The sequence below is a fragment of the Heterodontus francisci genome, chromosome 4, assembly GCF_036365525.1.
Source record: "Heterodontus francisci isolate sHetFra1 chromosome 4, sHetFra1.hap1, whole genome shotgun sequence".
NCBI classification, from domain to species: Eukaryota; Metazoa; Chordata; class Chondrichthyes; order Heterodontiformes; family Heterodontidae; genus Heterodontus; species Heterodontus francisci.
In genome coordinates, this window is record NC_090374.1 from 176,474,502 (window position 1) to 176,488,797 (window position 14,296).

Genomic DNA, 14,296 nt, shown 5'->3' on the forward strand with positions numbered 1-14,296 from the left:
TATAGATGCATTAAAGTGGACGGTAGATTAACACATGAGGGGGAAATAAATAGAAGGATATGTTGATGGGGTGAAAGGAAGAAGACAGGTGAGAGGAGACTCACGTGGAGCATAAACGCCAGCATAGGCCAGATGGGCCGAATGGCCTGTTTCTTTGCCGTACATTCTATATAACTAAAAAATAATATGTAACATTTAATTTTGGACTTTGCAGAAACCATTAAGGAGGATAACGGCACTTGCATAAATTATGATTGTACTGTTTTAAATAATTTATACTTAAATTCCAATTTTCTCTCAGTACCAGGGTCATCATCGTATCCACAGGGCTGACTTTATTGGGGTTAATTTTATGCAGGTACTTCTTTATCTGTTCAAATGTGGGTCGGTGCATTGGATTCTGCACCCGGCACTTCCTAATCAGCTGTGGAGCAAAAAGAGAACAGCCCGGTTTGTAAAATAATGGTGCATTTTACTCACAAAGTCGCTTAATAATTCCTGTACTGGTTCGGAACTTGTTTCTTGTTTGTACAGGCTTCCTTACCGTAACGTATTCGGTGGGACAAGGACAGGCATTTTCCGATTTCCCACTTATTAATTCCGGTAAAGGTGGGCACCGGCCACATTCGGTAGAATTTCCGTCTTCCCTCTAAAAGTTTAATGGAAAGCTATGGGTTAAAAATACTCTTGAACTCTTTTTTGATTAAAAGCCGAGTCACAATTTTCTCAGTGTCAGACTGCTCAGTAGGAGCTCTCTTAACCTTTAGGGTGGCACAGTGGCGCAGTGGTTAGCACGGCAGCCTCACAGCTCCAGCGACCCGGGTTCGATTCTGGGTACTGCCTGTGTGGAGTTTGCAAGTTCTCCCTGTGTCTGTGTGGGTTTTCGCCGGGTGCTCCGGTTTCCTCCCACAGCCAAAGACTTGCAAGTTGATAGGTAAATTGGCCATTGTAAATTGCCCCTAGTATAGGTAGGGAAATATAGGGACAGGTGGGGATGTGGTAGGAATGTAGGATTAGTATAAATGGGTGGTTGATGGTCAGCACAGACTCGGTGGGCCGAAGGGCCTGTTTCAGTGCTGTATCTCTAAATTGAAATAAAATAAACCTCTTGTTTCCATGACGATGCTAACCATCAGCACAAAACCATTTCTCTTTCTGCAAAGTTGCACGATTTTTCCACCTCACTGCCTAACGTACACGTGTCAGAGTTTGTTGAAATCTGTTGATGCTTTTTGTGACATCTCGACATCTGTGGACATTTGAAGCTGTGCCTCAGCAAACAAAGAATGAAGATTTTTCTTTTAAAAAATGACACCAGATGGCCTCTAAACAATTAATTCCAACAGTGATAAGGGGCAGAAATACTGTGAGGGATTCTCTTTGACTCCACTGTTTGCCTAATAGATTGTATCCAAAGATCTGAGGAAGAGTGCTGTAAATCATAGAACCATAGAATCATAGAATGATATAGCACAGAAGGAGGCCATTCAGCCCATCGTGCCTGTGCCGGATCTTTGGTAGAGCTATCCAATTAATTCCATTTCCGTGCTCTTTCCCTATAGCCCTGCAAATGTTTTCCCTTCAAATATTTATCCAATTCTGTTCTGAATGTTATTATTGTTATGACCGACGCTCAAGTCAAAGCCCCCAATCAAAATATATGATTCTGATGGTGGTAGGAGAAACGCACCATTGATTCAGTCCCGTCCTTCCACAGATCGCCTAACATATCATTTTAAACTTTCCAAATTAAAGAAAGACCCAGCTAAATTGTACCATCTATTAACCCCCGAATGAGGCGAACCAAACCAGGTGTCTTTAGATCAACAAATTAATTGTTTAATTAGAAACATTACATTCTTAAACACTACTAAGATATAAACAACATTTAAAATAGAAAAATAAGTGTCCTTGCATATTTATGCTCCTGCCGAAGTGAAATCTTCCAATGTGGAATAGTCCAAGGTTGCTTGAAATTCTCACACCGTCCTTCAACAGTAGAACAGTCCGTAATCTAATTCAACAGTTGAATTGATGGTCTCCTTTTCCGGCGATGAATTTCAACAATTACAGTTCAGTAGTTAAAGGAATTTGGTTACTTTCTTTTAAGAAATTAATCTGGCTTGACATCAGAATTCTGAGTGTCTCATGAATAGGGTTTAAATAAACCGAGAGAGAGAGAGCTCTCATTTCCTTCAGTATATGCTGGTCCAGCTGTCAATCTGTTTCTCGTATTGCCCCTAATCAGCATCATCATCATCCTCTACCAATTCCAGATGTTTGGCTATTATGTCAATTATCTCTGCTTTTCTGGCACCTGATTTCAATTCCAACCCCAATTTCACTGCTAATTCTTTTAGTTTGTTCTTAGTTAAAGTTATCAAGTCACTTAGGGAAACATTCTGCTTTCCCAAAACTCTGCTGCAAATATTAATGCCATTAAAATGGTAGAGACTGTACCTTATTATATAACAGACCTGATTCTTTTAATTTCTTTGTAATTGGTTAGATTTAGATCCCAACAATCGAGTTTCCAATTGCTATGATCCCAGATGCGAGAGCAATTAATATGATGCCAAACACAGGACTCCAATTTAAATTTGTTATCCCAGAGACGAGTGGTTAATATGATTCCAAATGCGAGCCCTCCAAATTAGTCGGATTCTGATCCCAGACGTGAGCCACCGAATTAAATATGATTCAATCCCAGACAAGCCCCCAATTAATGTTATGACCAACTGCTCAAGACAAAGCCCCCAATCAAAATATACAATTCTGATGGTGGTGGGAGAAATGCACCGTTGATTCAGTCCTGTCCCTCCACAGATCGCCTAACATATCATTTTAAACTTTCCACATTAAAGAAAGACCCAGCTAAACTGTACCATCTATTATCCCCCGAATGAAGCTAACCAAATCAGGTGTGTTTAGATCAACAAAAGAACTGTTTAATTAGAAAAACTAAATTCTTAAATACTTCTTTTGGGCCTCCTTATCTCGAGAGACAATGGATACGCGCCTGGAGGTGGTCAGTGGTTTGTGAAGCAGCGCCTGGAGTGGCTATAAAGGCCAATTCTGGAGTGACAGGCTCTTCCACAGGTGCTGCAGAGAAATTTGTTTGTTGGGGCTGTTGCACAGTTGGCTCTCCCCTTGCGCCTCTGTCTTTTTTCCTGCCAACTACTAAGTCTCTTCGACTCGCCACAATTTAGCCCTGTCTTTATGGCTGCCCGCCAGCTCTGGCGAATGCTGGCAACTGACTCCCACGACTTGTGATCAATGTCACACGATTTCATGTCGCGTTTGCATACGTCTTTATAACGGAGACATGGACGGCCGGTGGGTCTGATACCAGTGGCGAGCTCGCTGTACAATGTGTCTTTGGGGATCCTGCCATCTTCCATGCGGCTCACATGGCCAAGCCATCTCAAGCGCCGCTGACTCAGTAGTGTGTATAAGCTGGGGATGTTGGCCGCTTCAAGGACTTCTGTGTTGGAGATATAGTCCTGCCACCTGATGCCAAGTATTCTCCGAAGGCAGCGAAGATGGAATGAATTGAGACGTCGCTCTTGGCTGGCATACGTTGTCCAGGCCTCGCTGCCGTAGAGCAAGGTACTGAGGACACAGGCCTGATACACTCGGACTTTTGTGTTCCGTGTCAGTGCGCCATTTTCCCACACTCTCTTGGCCAGTCTGAACATAGCAGTGGAAGCCTTACCCATGCGCTTGTTGATTTCTGCATCTAGAGACAGGTTACTGGTGATAGTTGAGCCTAGGTAGGTGAACTCTTGAACCACTTCCAGAGCGTGGTCGCCAATATTGATGGATGGAGCATTTCTGACATCCTGCCCCATGATGTTCGTTTTCTTGAGGCTGATGGTTAGGCCAAATTCATTGCAGGCAGACGCAAACCTGTCTAAGTTATAAACAACATTTAACATAGAAAATTTAGAGTCCTTGCATATTTATGCTCCTGCTGAAGTGAAATGTGGAATAGTCCAAGGTTGCTTGAAGTCCTCAGAGACGTCCGATGAGGGAGAAAAAAGGTTCTTCAACAGTAGAACAGACCGTAGTCTAGTTCAGCAGTTGAATTGGTGCTCTTCTTTTCCAGCAATGAATTTCAACAATTACAGTTCAGTAGTTAAAGGAATTGGTTATTTTCTTTTAAGAAATTAATTTGGCTTGACATCAGAATTCTGAGAGTATAATAGGGTTTAAATAAACTGAGAGAGAGCTCTCATTTCCTTCAGTATATGCTTGTCCAGCTGTCTGACTGTGCCTCGTGTCTTTGGTGCTGAGTGGTTGTATCCTACGGCAATGAGAATGCTTTCTTTGACTCAGTCCTTGGAGCTTGTTGCCTTAGAGCAGTACTGATCCTGTTACAGCCTTAAAGGCACACCTTAAAGGCATACTTCCCGAAAAAGAAAAAAAAACTACAGGATCATAGGACGATTGAATTTGCTTCCACCACCCTCTCTGAATAAATCTGAATAAATTGTCTAAAATTATTCTGCATGTTATGGAGAAAGTGCAGTCTTTCCTCAAGATGACACTGTTGAAGAGAGACAAGGAAAATTACACACATCTAAGAATGTGATGTATGTGGGATTCATATAGCAACAAGTAATAACCTTGGGTTACAAAAGACCAAGAAGAGAACCAAGTAACAACAGAAAGTATGGGAAAGACACAACAGATGTCAGAACATGTGGCGAGTGGCCTAATTGGCCACATCTGGAGAGTTTGGAACTGGGGGATAATGGGATGGTCATTTAGGACTGAGATGCGGAGAAATTTCTTTAGAATCTTCAGAATTCTCTACCCCATATGCTCAGTGGTTGAATATGTTCAATGCTGTGATCGATATCTTTTTGGGCACTAAGGGAATTAAGGGATTTGGGGATTGTGCGGGAAGGTGGAGCTAAGGTAGAAGATCAGCCATGATCTTATTGAATGGTGCAAACAGGCTTGAGGGGCCGGCTGGCTTACTCCTGCTCCTATTTCTTATGTCCACCAAGATAAACCAACTATTTCTGCAGGCCTGGGCCTATCTACCTGCCAATGGCTGTGGGGAAGTGGTGATTTCGTAAGGTCTAAGTCACCAGAAAGGCAGCTGCAAAGGTGTGCCACTTGGGTTAAAAACACCCGCCCTGCCACGCACTGCAGGTTATGGGAATCACCTGTCCAGTGTTGCCAATGTTTAGCTGTAGTAAGGAGCCTGACTCCAATTCCTTGATGCAACATTGACCTGTGAGGAAGCTGTGGTCGAGCGGCACAAATAGTGACTCTACTCATAACCCACCTCCATTGCAACAACCAATGGAGAAGCATCGGATTCTCGGTTTACTCCAGACTATTGGCTGAACCTTGGATTTCCTTTCCTGTTATATTGGCTGTCCCTGGGTCCATTCATCCCTTGGTCTATCTGCCCCTTGGTGTAGCTGTTCATGTGTCAAGCTGCCTTTTGAGTCTCACCAAACCCATCATTTGGGTTCAACCCACTCCAAAAGTAGAACATTGAGGCTATTATATTTTACAGACAGGTGGCAGATTTTCCTCTTGCTGCTTTGGGTGGTAAACATCACTGAGGCAAAACATATCAGTTCAGGAGGACTGCACACTTAAGAAGGAGTCCACTTGATTTTCTACCTGTTAAATGAAGCAAGTTCCATCAGGGGTGTTTTATTCTCTGTGCCTGATCTATGAGGTTAAAACACTAAAGAGGAAAAAATGCCCTAATATTTTCTGGGTAGCCATGAGATACAACAGAGGCTACAATCACTCTTCTTGAGATAACCAGGGTTTACTTATGATTACTTTCACTATTGAGTTTTCTGCTCAACTTCACTTGGGCCGATACTTAAGGCTGGTCTAGTACTTTCTTACTTGCGAACTGAAAAGTGCAGACACTTCATACGAATGAGTAATATCCTCTCATGACCATTCCACTGCCTGAACAGAAAGGCGCTATATAATTATTTTAAAAATTTCTTCCCTCCTCCCCCGTCTACCAAAAAGGAAAATTAAACAAAGCTCCTTAATATCTGCAAGACCTTATTTTGTATTTTAGTTTCCAGACCAGTCACTTAATTTCGAATGGATACATCCCAGCAGATCAAGAGCCACCAGCTGATCAATTCTATCCACATTTTCCTTATCCAATGAGATTTAAGGCACAGATTCCAGAGACAAATAGTTTGCTAAAAATTAACAACTAATGACCACTAGAATGATACCAGGGCTAAAAGGGTTAAAAATGAGGACAGGTCACGTAGACTTGGCTTAGATTCCCTCAGATATAAAAGATCTGCTGGAAGCGTTTAAGATAATTAAAGGAGTTGACGGAGTCAATAGAGAGAAGCTATTTCCTCTGGTAGATGGAGTCTAGAACAAGGGGACGTAACCTTAAAATTAGAGCGAGGCCATTCAAGGGTGATGTCAAGAAGCATTTCTTCACACAAAGGAAATCTGGAACCCTCTACCCCAAAAAGCTGTTGAGGCTGGGGTGGGGGGCAGGGTGGGGGTCAATTGAAAATGTCAAAACGGATACATAGATTTTTGTTAGGCGAAGGGTATTCAGGTATACAGAACCAAGGCAGGTAGATGGAGTTAAGCTACAAATCAGTCCAGATTTAATTGAAAGGCGGCAGAACAGGCTTGAGGGGATGAATGGCCTCCTCGTGTTCCTATGTTCCCAATAGAAATATGATTATGGAACTAGATCTTGATCACTGGATAGTGCTGGACTCTGCCTCACATTTTAAATTAAACTTACCGGCACGGGGTCACTTCTGGTTGCAATTTCGAGTAGAATGATGGCATAGCTGTAAGAATCACAAATATCTTCAGTTAACAATAATTTCCAGAAAGAATTGATGCTGATACAAAGCTTCAGTCCTGGATTCAAAGCTGTAATGATTAATGATCTTCATTTTACTTTGGTGTAAAATGATGCTCAGATCAAACTCATACAGGGGCCCTGGAGAAGGTGGAATGTCCAAACAGGACTGATAACAGATTAGGCAGAGCCTGAGGGGAGGAAATTCCCTCACTGGGAAGCAAGCCTCTCAGTGGTTGTACCTCTTCTCTTCTCACTATCAGCACACCTAACGGAGAAGCTGAATGAGGAAGATTGAAAGGGGAGCTCATCAGAATTTGGATCCACAACTGGTCCAAGTTCTATGAGGAAGAAGCCTGTGTTACCTCCTCCCATTTCGCACATCAACAAATGATGAATCACGTGACACTCCTGGATATTGAACCTCCTGTTCATGTGCATGTCTCAGCATCTTGCACGTGATGCAGTCCAACCATCTCTCACTTCATGGCAACAAGTAGCTGTGGCTTCTACTTTCACTTCCACCTTAGGAGTGCCAACCATCCAGGATTGCCCTGGAATCTCCGGGAATTAAAGAAAATTGTGACTGATTTTTAATATTTTCCTTTCGACAAATATTTGTTATAAAAATATTGGAGATGGGATATAAAGAGCTATTTCACAGTCAAGCATCGGCAATTGGGTAACTAAGAGCCCGTTTGCTTTCCAATTGGCCGTGGGAAGGCGGGGCACTGTGAGGATGGGCATGTCAGTTGACCAATGGCGGAAAGGTGGGGGTGCAGGGCGGTTGGAGTCAGAAGGTCATGTGATGAAACCTCCAGGAATACGTCCAACTAGAGTTGGCAACCCTATGGCACCTAGGAGTACAGAACTGTGGATGTGCTCTGGAGCATTAACTCTGCACTGAACACCTTTTAAAGATGGGATGCTACTTTCTAATTCTTCTCCTATTTTTCCATGTCTCCTGATATCACTATCCCTCAAACCTCCTGTGATTAATTACAGGGCAGCAAGGTCTCCACATGTACGCAGGTTGCTAGGTGGCATGCAAGAATGGGCCAGTGACAACTTGTCCCAATGTCCTTCCCTTGCTCCATGCAATGCCTAAGCCTCTGCCCAGTCACTCCACAGAGCGGAACAGCTGTCATCACAAAGCCATTGGGGTTGGTGATCCAACCTGCATGCTATACATTGGTGCTTTGACGAATTGCACTGCTATCCTAAGATAGATTGCCTTGTGGGTGGGTGTGAATATACTCTCTAGAAGAAAAACTTGCATTTATATAGTTCCTTTCACAACCTCAGAACCCACCAAAGCTTTACCGCCATTGAAGTACTTTTTAAAGTGTAGTCACTGTGTAATGTAGGAAAGACAGCAGTCAATTTGTGCTCAGCAAAGTCCCACAAACAGCAATGTGATAATGACTATATATTTTTTTTTACTGATGTTGCTTGAGCAATAAATATTAGCCAGGACACTGTGGAGAACTTCCCTGCTTTTCTTGGAGTACGGCCTTGGAATCTTTTATGTTCACCTGAGGAGGGCAGACAAGGCTTTGACTTAACATCTCGGCTGAAAGACGGCATCTCTGACAGTGCAGCCCTCCCTCAATACTGCACTGGGAAGGTCAGCCTAGATTTTTATGCTCAGTTCTCTGGAGTCAGACTTGAAGTCACAACTGCTCGACTCAGAGGCAAGAGTACTAACCCACTGAGCCATGGCTTAAATAACAGTCGTTGGATTTATTCTTCTAGTTACCTGTACACATCTGTAGCAGGGGAAGGTTCAAAGTTTGGTGTCATCTGGGCCTCAGGAGGTAAGTATACTTGAATCAACCTCTGTTGATATGTAGTAGGGGGCTCTGAAAAATCCTCTTTTCTGTAAATTGGCAAGCAGAAGTCTGGTGGAAAGTACAGAACACTTATGAATGCAAAGTCAGATTTAAGGCAATTGGAAAAAGAATTGGAGGGGGAGATGAGGAGAATTCTTTTTTTACTCAGTGAGTTATGATGATCTGGAATGCACTGCCTGAAAGGGTGGTGGAAGCAGATTCAAACTTTTAAAAGGGAATAGGAGAATGTTGAAGAAATATCCAGATTATGCCCAATTGTTGAACAAATTCTCCGGACTCAGACGTTGAGAATAAACACTTTATTGCATGATATCATGGGGTACACACCTTACCTAAAGGCGGTCCAGTGCTACTCCAAAGAGCTACAGATCGCCGTGGACTTATATAGTTTCACAGAGGCAGAGCTAAGAGTTTCACAATTAGATAAACACCCACAAGATGGTCACAAGACCGCCTACAGCTCTGTGCCCTTTGCAAAGTCCGAGGTCAGTAAAGCGTTAGTTCGAGCATAACAAACTATTGTTCCCTATTCAACGTACACACTCCAGATACTATATCTGGCCGTTACTTCTGGCTAGGTTGCACAAACATGATAAAAGCGGAAGAGTCAGCAATGAACAGTCTGCGTTCACTTCCCCAAAATCCAGCATGAGCTCTGTCTCTTCCTAAGCCAGTTGATTGTGGTCAGTTGCTCTGTCTACATTTCATGACCGTTGGTTAGGTTAGCTACAAGCTGCGTCCTGTTTTTCTGTTTCTACAAAGTTAAGCAATAATTAGCAAGCACAGCAAAACTTCTTCCACAGAGAAATACTTGAAAATGAAACATTTTGCAGGGGTATGGGGAAAGAGCCGGGGGGGGGGGGGGGATGTGGGACTGATTAGATAACTCTTTCAAAGAGCTGGCACAGGCATGGTGGGCTGAATGGCCTCTTTCTGTGCTGTACGATTCTACGGTAAGGGCATTAGAATCTTGTATGGATTCGGAAGCTGACTGACCGACAGCTTTCTGATTTTTAATACATTGTCATTGCTCACCTGTAAGTTTGCACACCCAACGGTCATCAATCACTGTATTTGTGGATTTTAATCTGCCATGGTAAATTTTATGCTGGTGAAGGTAAGCCATCCCTCTGGTGATATCAGTGGCAAAAGAAAATCTGGAGTGAAACCACAGAGGGTTATCCAACATTTGTCACAAAAACCACACAAGACTGCAATACAATGGTATCATTTAATATTACCTCACATCTTCCATATACAGCTCAGTTCAAATAGGTATTGTCTTCATGACAATTTTTGGCAATCTATTTTTTGTTTGTTTACAAAATGCCCAATTTTGGCCCCGATTTTGTTGTCAAAGTAAAGGTGTTGCTAATGGCACTCACTGCTATTTATGTGAAAATGGTGCAGCAACTTCAGGGGAGGGGCAGTTGTGCAGTTAAATGCCAAGTTGCTTTCTGAATTGCAACATTTTACTCATAGCTTCACAAAAACAGCATCTTGTTGTCTGTCTCACTCTTGACATGCATTGAGTGCTGGGAAGTTGCTGTATTTGCATAGTAGATATGAAGTAAACTCACCACAGAAAGTTAAATCTTGTCCATTCCAGCCTAAGTATCCTTTTAATGACATGTTAAGTGTTACTAACTTCCAAACAACTTCTCTGCCACTGAAAATTTACTTTTACAAGTATAGAGTCTCATTCCTTCAGGTTTCAATTGCTGTTGGAGATTTTAAAAATGTAAATTTAAAAATGTTAAAATTTTGCTTTTTACCTTTCCATTTCATCTCTTTGCTCTCTATAAATCCTATCTTTCTTTCCCTCTCTTAATTTATTTTTCTGTACCTGATTTGACATTGAATTCATCAACTCTAATTTACACTTTCTTCTCAGTCATTGTGCTGTTTATTTCTCAATCTTTCAATCTGGTTGGTTAAGGAGATACCCTGTGACTTGCCCTGTTTACTCAGGTCCCAGATGCCCTGTTTCCCTCACTGTAATACTATCAGCTCACACTTTCGGCAACTTGCCATGCAAAAAATTCAGAAACGTAAACATGCAAGCGAAAGACTAGCTAACAGCAAAGACCATTAGATGCCTTGCTACAGTAATACAGGGACCAAGAAAGAATGCAAAGCACATCAAAGCACATCACAGTTTTGCTTTCGCACAATGCTGTTTTAATCAAAAGAAAATGCAAGGCTCTTTTTCCTCCACAGGCATAGCAAAATTATCAAGCCCCTTTTGCATGAAGGCAGGAATGAACAACCAGAACATTGCCCTCTACTATATTCCTTGCACACAGGAAGGGAAATTTAGGGTCATTCTTTGAACCCTGGCCCATTTTTGGATTGTTTGTGACATTTTACTGTGTTAAACACTATATAAAGACTTGTATTTATATAGCCCCTTTCATGACCTCAGCACGTCCCAAAGCGCTTTATAAACAATGAAGTCATTTTGAAGCATAGTCACTGTAGTAATGCAGGAAATGCAGCAGCTGATTTTTAATCTGCACACAGCAAGTTGATAATGCCCAGATAATCTGTTTTTGAGATGTTGGTTGAAGGATAAATATTGGTCAGGACACCTGCTCTTCTTTGAAATAGTGACATGGGATCCGTAAACGTTCATCTGAGAGGGCACACGGAGTTCGGTTTAGCTTCTCATCTGAAAGACAGCTCCTCTGACAGTGCCGTACTCCCTTAGTACTGCACTGGGATGTCAGCCTAGATTTTGTTAACTTTATTCAGGTTTATGGAGTGGGGCTTGAATCCACAACCTTCTGCCAATGTTTGGATGGAACTGAGGCAGATGGGGATGGGAGTTGGGGCCAGAAAATGGCACGGAGTTGTGCTGACATCTCCATCCATTGAACAAGCATCAATGATTACAGCCACTGGTGTTCAGTGTTGCGGTGGGAGGTGTGAAAATCATTTGGAATTTTAAGGTCCTAAATCCTGTGCAGTTGATTGCCGAATAATTGATTGTGCAAACCTTAATTTCAGAATTGAAAGAAATTTAAAATTGGCTTTTGAATTTAAAATTTCTGGGGCCAGCTGAATCCATTCTCCATCCCCACTGCACATTAACCCAGGTCAGCCACATCTTTGTGGTGAATATGTATGTGTGAGTATGTGGACATATCTATCAGGGTGTATGTGTGGGGGTACATGTATGTGAGTACATGTTTGTTTGAGTGTGGTTGCGTGTTTGAGTGAGAGTGTGAGTGAGTGTGCTGGTGTGTGTTTGGGTGTGAGTATGTGTGCATGTTTGAATGTGCATGTGTGTGTGTGCGTGTGCGTTTGAGTGTGTGAGTATATGTGGACAATAGATAAGAGCCGCAATGGACTTGCGTGTGATGCATCCCACGGTGAAATAGCCAAGCAACACTCAAATGTCATTCGGGTGAGCTACAGGAGATTGGTCTCCACTGCGGGAAACCCTATCGAAGACAAGTCAGCAACTTAATGACTAAGAGATAACTGGAGGGTGGAGAGTGAGCGTAATCATAAGCTAGTGGAATTCTCCACTTTAAACCCTTACCTGAACCCCCAGTTTAATGGGATGTCTTCATTGAGGAGCACATCATTCAAACTGCCTTTCGGGCAGTACTCCGTTATTATTGCCACATTTGGAACTTCAGTACAACCTCCAATAAACTTGCAGAGGTTTGGATGGTCAAGTTCGCTGTCAAATCCAAACATAGGCACAGAATATAAAGTTAACAGTTTCCTTAAGCTCCTGGTTACCTGTGCACGAGTTTGTAGTACAGGAAGAAAAACTTTCATTTCTATAGCGCCTTGTACAACCTCAGGACAGCCCAAAGTGAATTACTGCCAATTAAGTACTTTTTTCTAATTGTAGTCACTGTTGTAATGCAGGAAACACAGCAGCCATTTTGTGCTCAGCAAGCTCCCACAAACAGCAATGTGATAAAGAGCAGATCATCTGTTTTTTGGTGGTTAGTTGAGGGATAAATATTGGCCAGGTCACCAGAGAGAACACCCCCTTGCTCTTCTTCAATATAGTGGCCGTGGGATCTCAGAGAGGGTAGCCAGGCCTCAGTCTAACGGCACCTCTGACAGTCCAGCACTCCCTCAGTACTACACTGGGAGTGCCAGCCTTGATTGTGTCCTCAAGACGCTCTAGTGGGACTTGACCCAAACGCAATGCATTGATCCAAGAATTGACAGGGCTCAATTGATTGATAGGGATGTGTTAACTCTGTTTGAACTTCAACAGCTCGAAGTGAATTCTGTCTAGCTCCATTATTGTATAATGTATTTCCTCATACGAATGGAACTTCTGAGGTATTATTGGGAGTATATGCTGATAATAATGACAGGACAATTACATCATGTTGTGCACAATATGTTATTCTGTAAGATAATTATATAATTATGTGAGCTCTAACCTTTCTGCACTCCCCTGCATTTTTTCTGACCTCCCTGTAATATGTCAATGTGCCATGGTCTAGAGTGGGTGCAGGGTCACCATTACTATTCTAGTGAGGTGAAAGGGAGCTTTCCCAATCACCTGCCTCATTTTGCTATCAGTTGGGGGCCCTGAACGATGAACTGCAGTGCAGCAACAATGAAAAGGACGGGCATTAATTTCTTGAAGCTGTTCTCCAGAATGCCTATGGACCTCAGAGGCCTTCCTGCTACTGTCCTGCAGGAGTTAGAAGGCCCCGATGGCAGATGTTGAGGTGTGAGGCCTAGCTGGCAGATGAGCCTGCACCCCTGGTGAGCCTGGCCTCTTCAACAGACCTCGGGACAGCAAAACCACATGCTCCTCCTTCACGAACAGTTGCAGCACAGCTGAATAGTGTGGGTTTCTGTGGAAGGATTAAGCAGATTGTGCGAATGGCCTCCTTTCACGTGTACTTATCTAAGTGACTTGAACCAAATCAATCAAAATACCGTATCAGTTAAAAGAAAATGCCATTTACTGTTTGTGACTCACCGGATGTGTTTCACCTCTTTTCGAATGGCTTTCGAAAGGGTAAAAGTTCTCTTCTTCATTTTCTTGATGGCAACAGTTCGACCATCACTGCGATGGCAAAAAGAGTAACAGTGGTGGGTTTCTCACTTCATTGTTAAGGACTAACGCTAAAAGTTATTACAGATCATCAATTCAACCAAATGGATTCACGGTGCGGGGTTTATTTAATACAATGTTGAGATTAAGGAGAAAGGTGAGAGAGTGGGGTGGGTGGTGCTAGGCGAGCATATCCCTACATAAGTGCTAGATGTGGGCACATGATTTCAGTGGCAGAACTGTAAAAAAGTTAAAGGCACTATGTAAATGCCTGTTGTTGTATCTAACCAGTGCTGTACCTCCAACAACTTTAATGACTATGGAGAGAGAAACGGAGTTAATATTTCATGGTCAATGATCTTTTGTCAGCACTGGAAAAAGTTAGCGATGTAACTGGTTTTAAGCAAGTACAGAGGCAGGGAAAGGGGGTGGGGGAAGAACAAAAGGGAAGGTCTGTGGAAGACAGGAGAGATTAAATGCAATGAGATAAACAAAGAAACAAAGGATGTTTCTAGATGAGGTGTAAATGTGAAAAGCAGAATCATTGCCAACAGATGTTGTTCA

General features: G+C 42.6%; 1 protein-coding gene across 3 annotated transcripts in view; it reads right to left on the bottom strand.

The window, feature by feature from the left end:
- The window catches only part of LOC137368755 (atrial natriuretic peptide receptor 1), a 54,504-nt gene that overhangs the window by 17,087 nt on the left and 23,121 nt on the right, over positions 1-14,296 (bottom strand). For all 3 annotated transcript variants that reach the window (XM_068028949.1, XM_068028948.1, XM_068028950.1), the window contains 7 exons: positions 13,658-13,744; positions 12,236-12,379; positions 9,724-9,845; positions 8,595-8,736; positions 6,773-6,821; positions 545-649; positions 305-424 (listed from right to left, as the gene is read on the bottom strand). In XM_068028949.1, coding sequence (XP_067885050.1) covers positions 305-424; positions 545-649; positions 6,773-6,821; positions 8,595-8,736; positions 9,724-9,845; positions 12,236-12,379; positions 13,658-13,744 — 769 coding nt within the window. The remainder of the gene's footprint in view (positions 1-304; positions 425-544; positions 650-6,772; positions 6,822-8,594; positions 8,737-9,723; positions 9,846-12,235; positions 12,380-13,657; positions 13,745-14,296) is intronic.